Consider the following 13,160-nt stretch of genomic DNA (forward strand, 5'->3'; position numbering starts at 1 on the left):
AATCACCAAACCAAAACTTGAGCCCATCTTGCTAAAGATGGCAATTATTCCATAAATCCAACAGACCAAATTAAAGACACTTACTATGGCCACTGGTGTAATGTTGGAGTTTGTCGGAGTACTCTGATTCTGGTCTGTCTGAACTCCTCCTGATGTGAACGAACAAAGAAATCTTTTATGTTAAAAAGTCTGCGGGTAGAAACAATGCTTGTCTGTTTAATATGTGTATATACAGCATATAAAGGAATAACTGAATTTGAAAACAAAAATGCTGGACTGATCTTTAAGTATGACAGGTTTGTTTAAGTATGCAGAACTGCAGGCCTAGATTTGAACCAGGGACCTTCTTCATGATCATAAGGGCACTTTGGTGGAGCCACTACCTGACATGCTCTTGTAGATTTATTAGGTTTACTGATTGCCACAAGAGAGGAGCAGATGTGACTGGAATCATTACCATCTTTGTACAACATGTTAACATCTACAGAAATATATGCAGCCATCACTGCTTTGCATTAAAATAGCTTTTTATGTAGAAAACTGCAGCAAAGAATTTTGCAGCTGAAAAGAACATCTTTCCAGGTCCAAGTAGGATGTGTAGAAACAGCAATTAAAGCTTTGTATTTTCCAGGTATTTTCAGGAATACCTAAACAAACAAAAAACCCTTGTGACAAAATCTGTTTCTACTCCAATACTTTATTTTTGGCTACAGACTTTATTTTTTTTTAACATGGTCACACCCTGCTGCCCCATTTGCTCTACAGTGAAATAATACCTTACCTGCGACAAACAATTATGACAACAGTCATGGCAATGATGAAGACGACTCCTGCTGCAGATGACCCGATAATTAGAGGCAGCTTTTCCTGGATACTGGAATTATACTCTTCTAAAGAACAGGAAAAGACAAAAGACACAGAATGGCACTTATGTAGAGAAAATGCACAGTTTGAATCTATGCTGTTGACTAAGCATCCAACACTCTGCTCCCACTTTTCTGATACAACCTGCAAACCAGGATCACAGGAAAACTTTTATCCAACAGTTTTGGAGCTAGCAGCCATAACAGTGCTACTCCATTAAGACATATTGAATTCCTTTTAACCTGCTTTGATCATTTTGTGAAAGTCACATTGAAAATATTCAGTTATCCTGTATGAGAAAAGGAGATTTGTTGAAACGTCTTTTGCATCAATAATCATTAATCTGATCTTGATTGTCCCTTTACATTGGAATGGCATATAAATCACTTAAGCCATTTGCCCTCTTTCAATGTGAATGCAACATAATTGGTAAAACAATTAAATCAACAATCTTTATTGGAAACAACTGGATATTGCATATCCAACAGACACAGAGATGAAGAGCCCTCAACTTCCCAAGAAGAACACAGTAAGAATTTCTGTCCAAAGGCAATATTATTCCCTTTGTCTACTGTGGTAATCTCTGACCTTTCTGATGTCTACTTAGGTGGATAAAGGGATCAGTGAGGCTTTTTTAATTTTATTTCATAACTTCTCCAAATAACTCAAATAGACTTTGCAGCTACTTCTACAACGTAAACCCCACTACTGGTTATGGTTTGATGCCTGCCTGTTCTTGACTCGTATCCTCTGATAAAAGCAGCACAACTTCATCTAGTTTCTGCAAAGCTTCTGAAATCTAGACATTACCCTTGTTCCTATAACCAACTAGCTAAATATCAGAGGTTATTTAGTACATTCTGCCAGAGGATGGAAGAGGTCCTACCCATTGTAATAGTTTGGAAGTACATCTTCCCACTAAAGCTTCCAAATCCGGCAACGGTCCGAGCTCGGACCTGAAAGACGTAGATAGTCCCAGGCTTTAAGCCCCGTATGACTGCTGTGTTGGTCTGACTTCTTATCAGAGAGGAGTTCCATTCAGCCAAGTTCTGAAACACAGACACCAATAAGTAATTCACAGTGGCTTCAGCATGAAAACTCTCTGTTTAGAACCCCAAACCCCTCACAGTTTTTGAACAGGAAAGATTGGCCAAGTCAGAATTGACATACCTTTTCATAATACTGCAGTTCATAGTCCAGGATAACACCATTTGGCTGATCGGGTTGAGACCAGGACAGAGTAATGCTGGTGGGAGTTTTGCTAACTTGGTGGATAATAGACACTGCTGATGGTGCTGGGAAGAAACCAAAAAGATGTTAAGCTAGAAGAACATACTACAAAGCCACAATGACCTCACCAGCAAGTTTGGTGAAAAAAACATAGTAAGGCTTAAAGCTAAAAGTGTGGTATTAAAGCCTATGGAGCATTTTCAGCTAAAGTAGTGATATACTTAGTTCTTCCTAACAATAATTATCCCCTGATCACAATTATTATGCACCTATATTTTGTAAAAAAGTTTTACAGTGATATGCCATTTTGATCAAATAATAGAATTGCCTTTCTGTGCATATGATGGCATAGTATAGGATAGTAGCCGCTTAACCCCATTTAACCCCAAGTACCCAACTGTCGTCTACAAACAGGAAGACGTCTGTGCAGAAGTGAGCTGTATAGAGGTTCAGTTCTACCTTTGTGTGTGTTAATTACTTGGTTAACCCCTCAACCCCAACCCCATGTCCTTTGGGTCTTGATGGGTACAATATTTTAAAAGATGTTCCCTTACCAGCCTGGTTAGTTGTGATGTTGGCAGACGTGTACTGTGGTGAATATGGACTCTGGTCAGAGACTCCGTTAACAGCTTGAATTTCAAAGGTGTACTGGGTGTGAGCCAGGAGGTCACTAATGTGGACGCTTGTGTCTGTTAGCCCAAGCTGCCGTGGAACAAACTGGACATTGTCTCCACAGCGGGTGCAGCCTCCTCGCCTGCTGTCGCAGCTTTTACAGATGATGTTGTAGACAACGTCTTCTCGACCACCACTCTCCAGTGGTGGGCTCCACTCCAGTTTAACAGAAGTCTCATTCACCATTGAGATCACCCGTTGAGGGGCAGAAGGAACAGCTGGATAAGAGAGAAGAAACAAGAAATAAAAAAGATAGTTAGTTGGCATTTCAAACAGCCAAACTTGTTCAAACAAAATAGCATCCCTGCTTTATAAATAAAATACTAGATAAAACAAATATCTCTTTCATTTTGATAGGTTTAGGAGATTTGTTTGTCAAGAAGTGTGAAGACCAAAATGGAAAATTGTTCATTTATTAAAACTGAATGTATAATTTGAAACTACAACAAAGCCATTTATGGTAAACACTTAAGATAGAAAACAAATCCTCCACCACTTAGCTTGAAAGTTGGTATGAGAGTCAGAGCTGATATGTTGACTGATTCATCCAAATAGTGCTGCTTATGCCTCACCTTTCCAAATGTTACATATAAAGTGAAGTAAACAATAGCATTAGGGATGATAAGACAGCCATGTGTTTGGGTAAAATTTATGACTCAACATCCAGCAAACAGCCTGCAGAAAAGTATGAGAGTATAAAAGTTAAATCAAAGACTAATTTCTTAAAACGGTGGTTGGCCAGCATATTCTCTTATTGACGACATAAGGACAGAGCTTCCTTGTTGTCAGAGAGCCTTTTGGAAAAAAAAAAAAAGGTAAGGAGGTTTTTCCAGGGCTCTTGGTGTTCATTAAGACAGAGCTCTAAAAATCTAAATTACACTGCCAGATTCAGTTTAGAGACAAGAGGCTTTTTCTTCCTTCTTCAGTAATTCCTGTCATAAACTTTAACATTTACAGTAACATTGTCCGGAGCTATCTGATTCTAGATCCATAACAGTATTCAGACCCACCACAATGACACATTAAGATGGGTGTATGTCTGAACAATAAACTGGACTGCAACAAGAACACTGATGCTCTTTATAGTAAGGGTCAGAACAGACAGTACCTGGGGGCACTCCCAAGACATTTTCTCACTCTTAGGTGGCATTAACCCCCTTCTATGACGTATTCTTTGGAGCAGCAGCTTATCTAGCCAAGAGCAAGAGGTTATATAAGTTTATCAGAAAGGCCACCGCTGTCCTACAATGTCCCCTGCTTCCAGTGCATGCATTAAAGGAATAGTACACCCAAAACATGATTAGCCTTCATTTTCTACTCACCCCCATGCTGAACAACACTCTGGAGTACTTTTTTGATATCTCAAATGCATCTGGAGATCTGGGAGGCTTCTTGCTGTCTGCTGACATTCAAATAATGGAGGTCTATGGCGCCCGAGACAGAAAAGTCCACAAAAACGTGTCAATATTCCTCCATACTGCTCGTCCAATGTAATCCAAGTGTCCTGAGTGGGTAGCATCCAGAATTTACTCGAAACGAAGTCATTTAGAACGTTTTAGAGCCTAAACAGTAGTGTATAGGATTTCCTAATAGCGCCCCCATGCGCGCTCACGATTCTACGGAAGCCGGCAGACCAAACCGGAAGAGAGTGCGCATTCAGCGTCTGCTCTGCCGATAATGCAAGCGTAGAAGAAGAAATGTGCTGTTTACCTGTGCAAAGAAAGAAACAACGAAAGAAAAATGTCTGAGGACTTCAGTGTTGAGGAAGAGCATGAGTTATTTGCCGAGCTGAATGCGCTGGTTTGGTCTGCCGGCTTCCGTAGAATCGTGAGCGCGCATGGGGGCGCTATTAGGAAATCATATACACTACTGTTTAGGCTCTAAAACGTTCTAAATGACTTCGTTTCAAGTAAATTATGGACGCTACCCACTCAGGACACTTGGATTACATTGGACGAGCAGTATGGAGGAATATTGACACGTTTTTATGGACTTTTATGGACCTTTCTGTCTCGGGCGCCATAGACCTCCATTATTTGAATGTCAGCAGACAGCAAGAAGCCTCCCAGATCTCCAGATGCATTTGAGATATCAAAAAAGTACTCCAGAGTGTTGTTCAGCATGGGGGTGAGTAGAAAATGAAGGCTAATCATGTTTTGGGTGTACTATTCCTTTAAACTGTTGAAGAGCTTAAGAGCTCCTTCAGTGAAAGAATGCTGCCCTCTATGTGTGTAAATCAGCATTTTTATAGATCCTTCCCCCCAGCTGCTGTTAGACTTAATAACCATCACTTTTTCTCAAAAACCTCAATGTGGCTTTACTATGCTGCTACGCTATGCTATACAGAAACGTGTTGAGCTGTTGCTGAAGCTTGGACAAGCTGTATTACACAAAAGGGTTTAAACACTGATATAACATTAGTGTTCATGTGTTCCTCAGATGCTCGTTACATTTCGATTACCAAGTATTACCAAGAGTGATTTAGTGGAATCCTGATGTCTATTTGCTGCTGGCTATTTCAAAGAGGGTAAAGAATCATTAACTAAAGGTTACTGGTTCTTGATTAATCATTTAATAAAACATTATTTGGCCAAATAATGTTTTATTCACCTCATAGATTTGCATTGTGAATTGGTCTGAAAACATTCATCTCTATATTAGTGATAATTTGATCATATCCCAAATTCTTCCAGATAAACTTTGGTTTTCGAACCATCTAGAATATTGTTTTCAACCATGTTTCCCTTTCCTCTTTGTACATAGTAGTTTAGTTTAGTTGAGTTTCACTAGTCTTAGTTAAGAGTGTTTAACTGAAATATGTTTGGCTTGGAGCTGAATGATTTTTGTTAACCAACTCTTATATTTTGAACAGAGGTTGTGGTGAATTTATTCCATGTATGTGCAGATTTAACTGTTTGACCATGATTAGAGCTCGAATCACTCTTTCATTTATTGTTCTAACACACAGCTAGTAGGGAGTGTGTTCATAAACAGTATATAACAGCCGAAATAATATCCGATTAAATAAGATATTTTACACCCCTACCGGGGAGGGTAATAAATATCTTGTAGTATCAGAAATATAAATTCTCAGCTGGTTGGGAATAGAATAGAACATAAAATCACAACAAGGCTTTTGAAGCTATACCACTGTCTGACCTTGCCTGAATACTGGGTCCATCTGTTCTGAGTCATTACAGTGATATCATTACACTAAGACAATCCTGGAAGCTGTGCAGACAACAGAAAAACTGATACATTTCATTTCTCATGAGTGCCCAAAATGAACTGATTCCATAAATACAGAAATCTTATTTCAGGCCATAAATACAATAATTAGTCAATCAAAAAAATTATAATTGTTGTAGAAATAAACTGAAATGATTAAGCAGAATTTATTCAAGGACCTTAGATATCCCACCAGCTAAACCAGCTACTGTTCTCTAATTATAAAGGTTTCCAGCCTTGTCAGTTTTATTCTTAATTATCTGCACTGTAACAGAAAATAAGAAGCCAGGCAGCTGCCCATCAGTTATGAATGAGACAAACACATGGCGAGAAGTAAAGCAACTTTAGGCATTCTTTAGATGTTCTGCTGAGATTTTTTGAGTTGATCTGAACCTGTTGTCTTGTTCTCCCATCCTACAGCTTGACCTCAATAAGGGTTATTATCCCAGCTAAGCAATCTTCCTTCATAGTTCACTTCACATTTGGAAATGTTTGGAATGGCATATTTATACTTTGCACTGGTTTTTATTTATCCATTTATCCTTTTCCTGACATCTTATTACCTGCAATACAATCATACATAGTATGCAGGTCTTTGTAATAAGAAATATCCATGCAATTAATCTGAGCACACAGCCGTTTGTAGAGGAAGACTTACATTAATTAAAAGGTGATCATACAATATATTTTTAAGTCATTGTTTAAAAGTATTGACCAATGAAATTGGACGCCCCCTTATCAAGTCAGACAAGCTTTTAATATCCAGCACCATTAAAAATTTAAAATGATCCGATCCAGAACCCATTAATGTAATAAACAATCTGCCGGTAGCAGAAGCTGACTGGACAATAGGAAGCTGTTATCATTACAAAACTGACAAATGAGTTTGATAACAAGCGAATGTCCATCGGATCTATCTACATTCATATCACCAACAACATACACAGAGGTGGAGTAATGCTCATCAATAAATGAATTTCAGAAAGCAAGTCTACTCAGTTAAATGAACAGTAATGCATCTGTAAACACGGTGAACACCAGTCCTGATGACATTCAGAAATGGATCCAGCTTTTGTACCATTGAATGGCTATTACTCCTGCGATTCTCCCTCTCACTATAACCATAGTAAAATCCACTGTACATTCACCAGCTCAACAAAAAGAGTCATTAATAGAGGACAATCTTCCTAAATCCTGCTTCTACGACAAGTTTCTTGTAACCAAATGACGTTGCATCTTTGCAACAGCTTACCCACAGTCAGACCTCCTGCTCTATCGCCTGCTATATTACAATGTGCAGTCACCCGCAGTTATAAGATATAACACACATCGATTAATGAATCTTATCTTATCGGGGTTGATTTGGGGTAAATTTGCTGGGGGGCTTTTCTACACACCAGGTTCCACTCTTGAATAATATTTCTGCCTTCTTGTGGTGGAAAAAAAAAATCAATCTCCTATTCATTGCCTTTTACATATATTGATTTATAATTGCTAAGTTTCATTCATTCAGGCCTCAGAGCTGCAAGGCTACAGGGTGTCTAAGGCAGAGGGGTTGTTTTATCCTATTAGGGAGTGTTTGGGATAAGAATAACAAACTAGACTGTTTCTCAGGGATTATTTCATAACATTATCCGTTCTTTCCAGCAGCCGGTCTTTGTGTTGATAATAGTATGTGGAGACCTTCGCAGTCTCCTTGCAGGGTTTAAATTATTGAGACAAACTTTGTCTAACCAGAGCGAGGCTGGACAATATGCCATGATGTTCTCTTTTTCTTTGCAAAGGAAATAAAGTGTTGACTGAGTGAAATCCATCTATCTCCATTTATTTAAAGTTATACCGCAGAGTTTCTGGCCTTTAGCGTTAACGGATATGAGTTATTTTAAATGATTCCTCAGGCCAATATACAGAGCTTGACACTATCAGTGCAAGCCCTACGTACCGCCTATGTAAGTTGAGAGAAGACGCACCGTCGTTGGTCAGGTCATGTGACCTGGAAGAACATATCTCCTTACGGCCAAAGGCTCTTATATCTTCATGGAGCTAAGGTTTTAGCTCTATTATTTTTCCACCTGTTCAACTACTGGTCACTGCTGAAGTAAGGAAAAAGTTTAACCATTCTGAAGAGGCTAAAAAGAGAAAACATGAAAGGGATTGTGCACAAGGGAAAAACAAGAGTCGATCATGGAAAGGAGCTTGTTCGTTAGCACAGGTTGAAAGAAGAAGAAACATGTAAAACAAGTTCTCTTTTCTCAACTTCATTATTAGAATGGTAAGTTAACACTTTGCTCCTAGTATACAATCATATATCTTAGTTATCATTTTCGATATCTAATAGAAGCAAAATATGGGCAATTACAGGTCTTGTGCCCCTAGTGGCCAAAAGATTCACGGTTTGCTTTTAACTGGACTGTTTAGTTCAATACCTTTTAACTTCCCTTTTTTTTTTTTTACCTTTTTTTTTTTTAGAAGAAAGGCTGCTACAATAGCTTTTTCTATTACTGATGTCGTCCCATTTGTCCCTATATGTTCTAATTCCAGCAAACTAAGGAAAGACCTTGTCATATGGAAGTATTTATACAGACAAAAAACTATAAAATCAGAAAAGGGGTGCCTAGATTATTTTTTTTTCCATGCACACATCAGGTTGTCAAATCTAACACTGAAGTACTATTTCTGTTAACACTGCTCTCTACACTTACAATAGTTCCTGATTTTAGTTTTGTAATTAGGTAATTGGGTTCATTCACAAACACAACTACAGCCCACGGATTAACTGGAAAATGATAAAGAATAACAACTAAAACATCAGAATATAGAGGCTGGGACCCAAATGCCTTAAAAGTTGGAAATGGTCAGATGGCCAGCTAAATGGAAATACAGGACTGACTCAGTGTTATGAATCAGTGCCTCTGAGCAAATTGGAAGGCACGCAATGGAGGAAATGGGAAAGCCAAATGTAACTCACCATGAATAAAATAACAGGGTTGTCTCAGGTGAACATGTCATGTTTCAAATAAATGATGAATCGCCAACAGGTTCTGCTGTCTAAGAAATTCATTTCAGGGAACTTAGTTCTTTTTTTTTTTTTTTTTTTTTTTATCCAAGAGATCCTTTTAAGGTCGGAATTAATAGTCTTTGGTCAACAAATGCACATACTGTATTTATCCCAGAGATTTTTACTTGAAGGTAAAACCAACAGTTCGTCCAGAGACTGCATGCAGTCATTGACTGAGCAGTGTAGCACTTGCTCATTTTAAATGATTATTGTTAAATCCTGCTGCATGGTTGCAAACCTACCACTTAGAAATGTTGTGCCATTGCAAAGGTGTGTTTACATACTTGTACAAGGCATCTGCGAAGGGTCGGAGTCCGCGCGATAGTAGCCATTACGACAGATGCAGTTTGTGGATCCATCACTGATGGTTCGGCTGTTTATAGGACACTGCAGGCATTTGTCATCTCCCTGGGCAGCTTTGAAGAACCCTGACACACACGCTGGAAAGAATAAAAGTATAAATGAAAATTCTAAATCTAGACAGAAAAAAAGGCAACAGACAAGTAAAGAATGGTTTCAATACACATCATTACAGGATTTGCTTAGTATTAATTCTGCTCATAATCAGATAAAGACTATAACTGAACAGTGAAAATTAGATTCCTGTGTTATTTTATCATACATTTTCTCCAAAAATATCATATGGTATATACCAATGATTGCCTGGATATCTACATCTGAGAAAGGTCAGCACATTAAAATGACAGACACAGAGACCCCGACAGATGCTGTCACTTTTCATTGCCACAAAATGGTAGAACAGAAGAAGCACAAAAAAATGAAAAAAGAACATCAGAAGCAAGCCAACATCCTGGGCTCAATTACATGTCTAGTATGCAACAATTAAGGCAGTAATTATTAATTAGACAAGTTATGGAATAAGAGCATTGCAAAAAAGAGCATTTCTTCCAACACTGACTGAATGTGAAGGGTTATCAAGTAATTGGTTGTGGTACTGAAAGAGAAGAGCGAATTTCTGCCAAGTTCTGATTGGCCCTCCTGAATATTTTCTACATGTCTAATCTAAGAGGCATTGTAGCAAGACAGGAACCCTTTCTTTAATCAAGGCTTGCTAAAGTCTCCTGAATCCTTGAGATAAAACCTGGTTTGATTAAACTGACGCTGAATATTTGGTCAGAAATCCACAGAGCCTAATTAGTACAAAATCAACACCATATGTCAACAAAAGACTATTTTAATTAATAAAACATGAAGGAAGGACCATAATGTCATGGGTTAACGTTAGTAGCAAATACCAGTAAGGGTTGACCCAACTGCTGGAAGTTCATACACAGGTCAGAATAAACAGAATGTCTGACTTCATAATAGTAATATGACTTTGTAAAGGTATGGCTGCTGTCTAGAGCAGATAAACTCCAATAAAAGAAGATCAAATTCTGAAACTGAGTGTCAACAAAGTTTTAATTTAAGGAGCACCAGATTATTACAGCTTTTTTTTTTCTTCCATTAAATACTACATGATTAAAGGGACATCAGAAATAATCTTTAATGGTCTTGGTTTTGTTTTTTAGTTGTTACCTGAATAATATTTGGTAATTTAGCCAAAACCATCAGGCAGGGGGGGGATGATAGCGGTCAGACTTTGTTGTATGCATTGAGACTGAGCCAAGACCACAACGGACGAGGGCTGAGATTGAGTCAAGACCAGAACCCAACACTTAATGTCACAATAAAATTTGAAAAAAGAAATCAAAAGACCTTTCAAAATATTCTGAAATAAAAGATATTAAGGACTCCAAATTTATATTTTTATACTCATTACGAAAGTCTTCATTTCACTTTTTCATCAAATGCCATGCCTACAACTGTACATTTTTAATTACCTTTGGAACAAAAATCAATAATCAGCAATAAGTGATATTATTGTTTGGATTGGAATCTTTAAATTTTTCCTTAAAAAAAAATCAAGGATATTAACAGATGAATTCCATGACATTTTCACAGGTTGGTCTTGAAATAAAATCTCAAGTCCTTGATGGTCGAGACCGAGACAAGTTCAGACCAAGGGTGTAACTTTGCGATAAAAGTTGGTGGGGACGCTCTAAGGATAGTGGCTGATGGACCTACAGCTACTCAACCCGAAAGCTTTCAATAGGATTTATATTCTCTAAAAATGAGCTCAAACATATATTTATTGAGAGCTTTCCTGTTGTTGAGAACACAAAAGTACCACAGTACACTGATATTTATAGTTATAGACGGATGCCTGCCTTTAGGGCATTATTTATTAAGGGCCCAAAATCATTAATGTATAAAAAATTACGAATAACAGCCGATATCCGATGCCAACAGCAATGTATCATGCATCCATAGTATAACCACAAGTTTAATTCCATCAATCCATCCATGCATGGCTTCCCTTTAAGCTGCATTAGTTATTATCCTCCTTCACAAGCAGCAAAAACAAATTTAGAAATCTCTCCCATATGTCATTGACAGCCAAAGTCTATATATTGAATCTTACATTTCAAAAGTCATTTATAAACTGACTTTATTATTATTTATTATTTGTACTTTAATTCTTGTAGGTTTCTCATATTTTCATTTTACCGTATTTTCACGACCATAAGGCGCACCGGACTAAAAGGCGCAGTCTCAGTTATGTGTGCCATTTCTATATTTAACACACACATAAGGCGCACCGGACTATAGGGCGCGTTTTTTATATACAGGTACATGTCCTCTCAGGTGGATTTTCCCACTTAAAAACATATTAATTCCCACTGATCACAGCAAATAAAGCTGCAAGGTGTATTTATTACAAAGTATTATTCAAACCTGGGAACCGGCCGTGAGAGACACATCGCTGATGACACAGGGCTGTGATTACTCCTCTGATACAGTTTATTGACGCATAAATTAACTTAAAACATAGACAGGATAATAATCTGGATGAACTGACTGCAATGATTAAATTTTTAGGTGGACTTTCTCACTCAAAAAGATTTAGATTATTTAGATGAAAAAACACCTGCCGAGGTGAGTCCGGATGCGCCGCGGCCCAGAGGCTGCTGTTGAATTAAGTTTTCAGGTAGAAAAATAGAGCGGGAGCAAAACTGAGTCTGATTGTGCTTTATTCAAGTATTTATTACAAAGCATTAATCAAACCCCTCAAAGTCCTCATCCTCTGTTTCTGAATTAAACAGCTGCGCTAAATCCGACATGCCGGTTTCCCCTTCTTCTTCGTTTATTGACGCATACATTAACTTAAAACATAGGCAGGATAATAATCTGGATGAACTGACTGCAATGATTAAATTTTCAAGTGGACTTTCTCACTTAAAAAGATTTAGATTATTTAGATGAAAAAACACCTGCCGAGGTGAGTCCGGATGCGCCGCGGCCCAGAGGCTGCTGTTGAATTAAGTTTTCAGGTAGAAAAATAGAGCGGGAGCAAAACTGAGTCTGATTGTGCTTTATTCAAGTATTTATTACAAAGTATTAATCAAACCCCTCAAAGTCCTCATCCTCTGTTTCTGAATTAAACAGCTGCGCTAAATCCGACATGCCGGTTTCCCCTTCTTCTTCGTTTATTGACGCATACATTAACTTAAAACATAGGCAGGATAATAATCTGGATGAACTGACTGCAATGATTAAATTTTCAGGTGGACTTTCTCACTTAAAAAGATTTAGATTATTTAGATCAGTGGTCTCCAACCCTGGTCCTCAAGATCTACTGTCCTACAGATTTTAGATGCATCCCTGCTTCAACACAGCTGAATCAAATGAATGGCTTGAAAAGGTAATCAATCATTTGACTCAGCTGTGTTGAAGCAGGGAAAATCAGTAGGACAGTAGATCTTGAGGACCAGGGTTGGAGACCACTGATTTAGATAAAAAAACACCTGCGGAGGTGAGCCCGGATGCGCCGCGGCCCAGAGGCTGCTGTTGAATTAAGTTTTCAGGTAGAAAAATAGAGCGGGAGCAAAACTGAGTCTGATTGTGCTTTATTCAAGTATTTATTACAGAGTATTAATCAAACCCCTCAAAGTCCTCATCCTCTGTTTCTGAATTAAACAGCTGCGCTAAATCCGACATGCCAGTTTCCCCTTCTTCTTCGTTTATTGACGCATAAATTAACTTA

At 38.1% G+C, this 13,160-nt stretch overlaps 1 protein-coding gene across 1 annotated transcript in view; it reads right to left on the minus strand.

Annotated features, from left to right (window-relative positions):
• Positions 1-13,160, minus strand: part of ephb2a (eph receptor B2a) — a 52,976-nt gene that overhangs the window by 10,105 nt on the left and 29,711 nt on the right. The window contains exons 4-9 of the mRNA XM_038309356.1: positions 9,337-9,492; positions 2,649-2,984; positions 2,035-2,159; positions 1,751-1,913; positions 782-890; positions 85-149 (exon numbers count right to left, since the gene is read on the minus strand). Of these exons, the coding sequence (XP_038165284.1) occupies positions 85-149; positions 782-890; positions 1,751-1,913; positions 2,035-2,159; positions 2,649-2,984; positions 9,337-9,492 (954 nt within the window). The remainder of the gene's footprint in view (positions 1-84; positions 150-781; positions 891-1,750; positions 1,914-2,034; positions 2,160-2,648; positions 2,985-9,336; positions 9,493-13,160) is intronic.

The sequence above is a fragment of the Cyprinodon tularosa genome, unplaced genomic scaffold (genome assembly GCF_016077235.1).
Source record: "Cyprinodon tularosa strain WSP-4 unplaced genomic scaffold, ASM1607723v1 ctg66, whole genome shotgun sequence".
NCBI lineage: Eukaryota > Metazoa > Chordata > Actinopteri > Cyprinodontiformes > Cyprinodontidae > Cyprinodon > Cyprinodon tularosa.